Below are 8,113 nucleotides of genomic sequence, written 5' to 3' on the forward strand. Positions count from 1 at the left end.
ACTACACAAATGTGTCCATCCTTCATTGAGCGACAGACGTTTTCTTGAGTAGTGCAAAAAATAATTTTATTAAATGACTTCACAGCATTTTACCAACTAACAGCTACAGTAAGGCAAGGTGAAGTGACACAACAGGCAGTTACACTGAATACTCTGGAAGCCAGTCATCAGCTTTTATGTGGAAACTTATCAGTCACATCAACAGAAAAACAAGGGGATTGTTTTAATACTTTTGGAAGTCCACATGACATGATGGCTTTGTCTGGTGTGTGATATTGAAAGCTTAACACACGAGAGTGAGATTAATGTTGAGAAGAACAAACATTTATTATAAAACTCACTGTACCGCTTCCTTTTTCTGCCAACACATAGCTGTGTCTTTATCGCAACAGAAATGAATTTACAAACTTAACGTAAAGTGTGAGAAAGAAAAGAAATTAGACTGTGACACATCATGAAACTACGTGAGGGCAATTCATAACGGAGTTTCCCAAATATTAATGTTCTTTAGAAAACATAGCCAAACATTCAGAGCACAGCGCAGCAGACAGTCAGCTTTAATTTGGGGGTTTTAAATGTAAGAGCCTCTAACAGTGTTTTGGGGGTTGCTTAGCTTTGTTTGTTTGGAAAGTTAAAAAAAAGGTTTGCTTACACGGCAAAAGTAGTCGTTCTGAAACATAATAGACTAATTTATGTCACTGCGTAACGGACTGATGTAAAGCCAGCATGGAGGCTAGTTTGACACATCATGAGTAATGGGAAGCTGCCTTTGCTGAATCTTACAGTAAAACTATTTTACTCCTCTGAAGACCCAGTGACATGCTTTTATTTCCATGGAAACAGCAATGTGAAACATTTCATTAAATAAAACCATTTTCAACTCCCTGATTTAACATCAAAGTTACCTTAAAAAGCCCAGAACATTAAAAACATTATCAAGACACTGGGATTTCAGATGCCACTGTGTCAGTTCAACTGACCAATTAGAACATATGGGGGAGGGGTGGGGGGGCCGCACAATAATATAAGTGGACTGTTTCAGAGAGAGGGCAACAAAAGGTGTAGCCACAAATAATGTGTTTATTAAACATTAAATCATATAAACCTAATCTAACAGACCCAAACAAAGAACTAGCATGTGACAGGGGGGCTATTTTCATACTAAAACCAACATTTTTTAACACTTGTGTGTAAAATGGTTAATCTTCAAGATGATTGTCCTATGACAATAACTCAGCAGTCTCTTTTTCTTAATTTTTCTTCAAGTCTGGGCTCTTTTAGGTCCGTGCATGAAAACAGGGATTTAACAAAGCAGCAGTGAACGGATGACTCCACTCCATTTTCTTCAGACCCCTTTCACTCCCTGGTCATTTCACGGCATCAGAATTTTATCTCAAGTTATTTGCAACGTATAGTTTACCACGATAGCACCATTTATAAATTCAGATGAAAACAACTAGGGTGATATAGAAAAGTAAAAATACATAATTAGTGATAAATATTGTAAATGTCAAGTGATTTTTTTTTGGGGGGGGCAACTAAATCTTCATTGGCATCATCAATAGGACTTTTAAAAAATCTCGGGGCATAAAGAGTCTTCATTTCTAAATTTGAGGTAATTCATGTTATTTGAGTTCATCACAAAAGTGCCTCCGTCATCCAAAGTAGAAATTTATGATGGCATTTTGTAGTGGTGAGTTCAAGTCTGTGAGGGAGGGGGGCTGACACGCTCGTCATTTCCCTCCTGCCATGATTTTGAGGTACTGCAGTGCATTGTGGGCTGCGTTGGCTCGGGCACCATCTGTGTTTGGGGCGAAGCCGTGACACACGGTGATTGGCTGCGTGGAGAGCTCCACGAGACACTGACACAGGCCGCTGAGACTGCGCTCCTCTGAGAACAGAAGGAACAAAATACAAAATCACCAGTTTCATTTTTATTATAAAATAGATATTTACAGGATTGCTGCTACTTTTTAAATAATATCATAACATATGTGTGGTGTACTTCAGAATGAAAGATTTGACAGTTAACATTGTTATTAATACTGTACATCTAATTCAATGTACCGTTATTATATACAGGCATAATAATAATATGATCAAAACTACTGTAACTAAAACATATATAAGAATATAGTAATAACTACCCTCATCTACTGCGTATTTTAAGAAAAACTAACACTTTTGTCACGATTTCATAGATCATATAGTTTGCAGAAGATAAAATAATGACCGTGACAGGTTTTAATACTAAAAAAAAGAAAGAAAATGTGTGTTAATTACACAAATAAATCGAGCAGAGATAACAAACAAATGCCAATAATTCGATTCATTAATGTAAATCTGCTACGTTAAACTGTTGTTTCGGTGAAGAGCTTTAAGCGCCTTGTGATTTGGCGCTATATAAATAAAATTGAATCGAATTGAAACTGTCCACATTAAAAAAATGGTTCTACATAAAACCAAGATAACAAGCAGCTGCAGGCTACTTCCTCAATATCTGGTGACAGTAATAACGACCACAACACAGCTTGCCTTTTTTTTATGGGCATGACATCAAAATCTAGCCTGTATCCTCTGCAAGTGCGTGCAGATGGTGCAAACCAGATGTGAAACAGTAAGAGGCTTTCACAGCCTAACAGATCTTAAGCAGCGCAGTGAAAACTCCACTGAATTACCATATTTAACAGATACTAACAAAAATGCAGCTCTTCCTGTCAGCAGGCGCATCAGCAGCGGCTCTTTACGCTTTGTATACCATCCTCCTTTTAACGAGAATGCAAGAACGCAAGAGAGAAGTGTGACAGGTACGGTCTGTGAACTCACCAAGGTCCAGGTAGCTGACATCAAAGCGCTGCTCCAGAGACAGTTCACTCAGCAAAGAGCAGAAGTTGGAATCAGAGGGCATGCCCAGAGGGTGGCTGCGGAGTTGGAGGATCTTCTCACCGGCAGAGTTACGCAGAGAATCCCACGTGCAGCTGAAGCCTTTACTTTTACCCGACTCCACTCTGCTGCCCATGTTCTGTGCATGCAGGAATTAATGGACAATGTCATTACGTGCCATAACCATGAGACAGAAGAGTAACAACAGAGCATATGAATCAGAGATTATGCTAAATTAATAATGCTTCAGGAAATACAGAAAAATGAAATTTACAAAAATATTTTGTTACTACGTAGAAGTGAACTAAACTGTAATTCCTCTAATGATGCTTAAAAAAACATTTGTCAGTCAGTGTGACAGCGTTTGATTCCCACCATAGTAAATGTATCATCTTCGGCATCAGGATCATTGCTGGTCCTCATATCTACGGGGACATCATGTATGCGTGACAACATCTTAGCTGCTGCGTTTCTCTTGGCTAGCTTCTTAGATGTACCACTTCCTGGAGAGGAAGAGGAGATTGCATCAGAAACCAAAGGATGTGCTTGATATCTCTTAAGTTTTCATGCTTTAAGAGAGTAAGTCAAGGAAAGTCACAACTTAGTTGACCAGTGTGAAAGGTGTAACAAAAGATATATGATTTTGCTCAGTTTTATTAAGCTGTTTTCTATCAATAATATTTCATTAGTGAACACACACACACACCCACACACAAAATTGTGTTTTCATGTCTTTGTGGGGACATCTAATTGACACAATGCTTTTCCTAGCAGCTTACCTTAACCATTAAAATTGAATGCCTAACCCTAACTGTAACCCTGACACTAAAACCATATTTTGAGTCTCAAAAATGAAACTCGTGGGTCAGGCATTTTGTCCCCACAAAGATATGTAAGCATGGTACACACATACACACATACACACATACACACGCGCACGCAGGCTGAGAGATTGAAACAAAGCAACGTACCGATTTCTACAAATCTCTCCACTCTGCAGGTCATGGTGAACTCTTTGCGATGTGCTGGACCAGACTCTTGAGTGACCGTGTACTCTGGCAAACGCCATCCTTTCTGCACCACCAGCTCCTGACAGAACAAAGTAAAAAAAGAAACCAAAAGTTGGAAAATTTATAAGCCGCAGAAATAATGAGAGCAAAATGAAACCTTGGTAGCTGTCTGCGTTTACCTGCAGAGCCCCTACAGGGTTGCATTCAGACTGCTGTGAAGTGCCTGTGGTCTTCATCTCTGACTGGGCACTACACAGAGGTTGAGAAAAAAACAAAAAAGGAAACAATGAAACCACACAACGCTCTGTCTTACTCTTGTTAAGTGTTGAAATGCTCTTCATAACATTCAGGCTGGCCTGCTTATTAGATGTTTAAAGCAGACTAAGCTGGATGGATAAACATTTTTAAATAATTTTAACTGTAATGAGGTTGTTTTATAAGAAAATAAATAAAAATTAAACAGAAAAACTGACCCATCTGCATCAGTAGACACATCAACCCCAATAAACCCGTCTACTCCAATACCAACTCCAGCAGGACCTCCGAGGCCTCCCTTTAGCATCTTCAGAGCAGCCTCAGCTGCTTTGTGCTTGGCTGCCTTCTTGCTGGGCCCCTGGCCGGTGCAGCTGATCTCTCCGACGGAGACGCGGAACGTGAAGTTGGGCTGGTGGGCCTGTCCCTCGGCCTTCAGCAGGTCATACACTGGGGTCTTGCCTATCCGCGTTCCATACTCCTGCAGCAGACTGATGGGCGTCTTTCCGGGATTCACAGCCAGCATTTGCTCAATACTACATAAGAGAAAAACCTCGCATGAGACAGACTCTCCAGAAACACCTTTTCATGCAAACAAGAAAAATAATTGTATATAGGGTTTAATATACTGTGTGTAACTTCATAGTTTTACTTTGTTATTTCTTATTTATTTTTATTTTCATTTTTATATCTATATTTATTTTATTTTTTAATCACTCACAGTTTTTTATTCCATTAAAAAATTAAAACAAAAACTATTAGGAGAGTAAAAATCTCACTAAATATTACGGGGAACTATATTTTTGATCCTTTTTCTATATATTTTGAATTCTCTGTCTTCAAATTACAGTTACAGAAACAATTACAGTTACATATATCTATGCTTATATTCACCAATTAAAGGAGATTTTAATTCCCCTGAAACTTGACAGAAATATCAAATAATGTTGACAGAAAAGTTGAATAAAAAATGAAGTAAAAAGAAGAAAAATGCAATGATTTCAAAGTCTGATCTGTGTAAAAAATATATGGCTGCAAAAATGATCATAAAACATCTGTGCAAAGTTGTGCTTCATTCTCACTGGAGAAACCAAACAGCCACTTCATAAATGCACGGCACAACATAGAAGAGCCACCTCGACAAGACAAGACTCAGCTGTACGTCTGCATCTAAAGGTCAAAGGTCACTCTTTCAAGGATGTCAATATTCACATTTTGGACAAAGAAGACAGTTTGAAAGAGGAGTGAAAGAAGCCATCTATTTGAAGCACCATTTTTGAACTCTCTGCCCTACACTATCCTGCAGCATCTGGACTCCCCAGGAACCTACGCCAGGATCCTGTTTGTGGACTTCAGCTCTGCCTTCAACACCATCCTTCCAGACCATCTCCGAGGCAAGCTTTCCCAGATGAATGTGCCTGATCCCATCTGCCGGTGGATCACTGACTTCCTGACGGACAGGAAGCAGCATGTGAGGCTGGGAAAGAATGTCTCGGACTCCCGGACCATCAGCACCGGCTCCCCTCAGGGCTGTGTTCTTTCTCCTCTGCTCTTCTCCCTGTACACCAACTGCTGCACCTCCACCCACCAGTCTGTCAAGCTAATCAAGTTCTGCAGATGACACCACCGTCTATTGGGCTCATCTCGGACGGGGAGAGTCTGCCTACAGGAGGGAGGTTGAACGTCTGGTGACCTGGTGCAGCCACAACAACCTGGTGCTGAATGCCCAGAAGACAGTGGAGATTATTGTGGACTTCAGGAAGCACACAGCCCCACTCCCCCCCATCATCCTGACTGACACCCCCATCACCTCTGTGGACTCATTCCGCTTCCTGGGTACCACCATCACCCAGGACCTGAAGTGGGAGCCCACCATCACCTCCGTCATCAAGAAAGCCCAGCAGAGGATGTACTTCCTGAGGCAGCTGAAGAAATTCAACCTGCCAACACGGACGATGATGCAGATTCTACACTGCAATCATCGAGTCCATCCTCACCTCCTCCATCACCGTGTGGTACGCTGGAGCCACTATCAGGGACAAACAGAGACTGCAGCGTGTTGTGCGCTCTGCTGAGAAGGTGATTGGCTGCAGACTCCCATCTCTGCAGGACCTGTACACCTCCAGGACACTGCGGCGTGCAGCTCGGATCTCAGCTGACCCTTCTCACCCTGGACACAGTCTGTTTGACCTGCTCCCCTCAGGCAGGAGGCTCCGGTCCATTCGCACCAGAACCTCTCGCCATAAGAACAGTTTCTTCCCCTCTGCTGTTGGACACATGAACAATAACCACATGACTGTCCCCGCCACTAACACATGACCCTACGCTGTGTCACTGCATCATTTCATGTTTGGCACTGATCACCACCTGCACTCATGTATATATCTTTCTACGTAGCACTCTAATTCTTATTCTCATGTATATATCTCATGTATATCTCATGCACATATCTTTCTTTCTACATAGCACTTTAATTCTTATTGTTTGCACTGAAGCACCGCAGCAATTTCCTAATGTTGTAAACCTCAACATCTGGCAATAAACCCCATTCTGATTCTGATTCTATAGTGTAGTTTTGCGATCTCTTCCCATGTAACTCACATGATAGGGTGAAGCAATGTCTCACAATGGGTTCACCCGAAACCTCTGCTGATAATGACCAACACCCTGTTTCACATCTTGGCCCATGTGATGAGGCACATGATCAACAGTTGCTTACAATCTAGGACTTTCCAGCATTTGGTCTTAGAACTGACGTAGCTTCTCAGATGAGAGGTAAAACATCTTCAAGAAACTCAAAGAAGTCCAGTCCCTTTTCTTTCCAAGGTCCTTAGATTACGATGACCTGGACGACTGAGAACCTACACAGACATTTCTTTCTCAAGCCTTCAAGTGCAAACTGTCCACAGTAATGTGCTTTAATAATGAATAATTCAGTGTTACAACTAGATAAGCTCTATGGAGCTCAGGTCCTCAAACATGGATAGACTTAGACCAAAAAAACCTTTTAGTGGAGATTTCCTGTTTAATGCACGTGCTGTAGATCAATACAGCCGTCGCTGATCTAATTATTCATTAATAGTCACTTTCTATGGGAAAGGGGAAGCTTACAAAAGTTTTCAGTGTGAGTGTAGCCACTTTATTATCGGAGAGTCTGAACACAGTGTGGAAACTGAGTAAAACACCACGAATGTCACCAAAGTCTGCAGCAGCCCCGATGCCGTCATTCTGGCGTCACAGTTTTGCAACATGCAGCTGTCAGGAAAAAAAATTACTAGCAGCTCGTGTTTACAGCTCTGTTTCTGAAACCCTACTAAAAGCCAGCCTTCTCGTCTTGTTTGTTACTGGAGGAGGAGTGTGGTGGTCAGACCGGGGGAGCTGTTAGCTTAGCTTTACCTGGAGCACCCGGAGTTTCTCTTCCAGCTGTCCGATGCTGTCTCGTCGTTCATTCCCTATTTCACGCAGACAGAGCCGGTCGGTTTCGGATGGCAGATCCCCCCCACCAAAACAGACACTTGCTTTCATCAGACGCTGTTTATTGTTCCCCCTTACAGATGATGAGGCGACGGCATAAAGCGAAGCCCCCCCGTCACTGCCGCCCCGACAGACTACAATAGCGGAGTCCTCTGGCGCGATGATATGACGTCATCGGCTCACTGCGAAACATCTGTTTTGGCACATTTAACGTTGAGATTTCACGAAACGTGTATTTCTATGGATGGTACAGACAGAAGTAAACAACAGGCGTCAATCCAAGTATTTATGCACATTAGAGAGGTAAAAGATTCAGACATTCTTCTTTCGGCTGTTCCCTGTAGGGGGCGCTAAACACACCATCTGCTGTAGCATCGTCTTCTGTCACACCACCCTACTGCATGTCCTTTTTCGCTGCATCTATGGATCTTCTCAGTGGTCTTCATCTTTCCCCCAGCTTGGCAGCTTCATCTCCAGCTCAAATCTCAGCATCT

The 8,113-nt window shown here is 42.0% G+C and overlaps 1 protein-coding gene across 1 annotated transcript; it reads right to left on the minus strand.

Annotated features, from left to right (window-relative positions):
• Positions 1-49: 49 nt before the first annotated feature.
• On the minus strand, positions 50-7,775 carry tarbp2 (TAR (HIV) RNA binding protein 2). Its single transcript, XM_005944316.3, has 7 exons — positions 7,542-7,775; positions 4,367-4,681; positions 4,073-4,142; positions 3,855-3,972; positions 3,259-3,386; positions 2,827-3,022; positions 50-1,891 (listed from the first exon to the last, which is right to left on the minus strand). The coding sequence occupies exons 1-7, from the start codon at positions 7,592-7,594 to the stop codon at positions 1,734-1,736; spliced, it is 1,038 nt and encodes a 345-aa protein (XP_005944378.1). The 5' UTR covers positions 7,595-7,775; the 3' UTR covers positions 50-1,733.
• Positions 7,776-8,113: the final 338 nt, after the last annotated feature.

The sequence above is a fragment of the Haplochromis burtoni genome, unplaced genomic scaffold (genome assembly GCF_018398535.1).
Source record: "Haplochromis burtoni strain Fernald_Lab_line unplaced genomic scaffold, NCSU_Asbu1 Contig_403, whole genome shotgun sequence".
In the NCBI taxonomy this organism is placed as follows: domain Eukaryota; kingdom Metazoa; phylum Chordata; class Actinopteri; order Cichliformes; family Cichlidae; genus Haplochromis; species Haplochromis burtoni.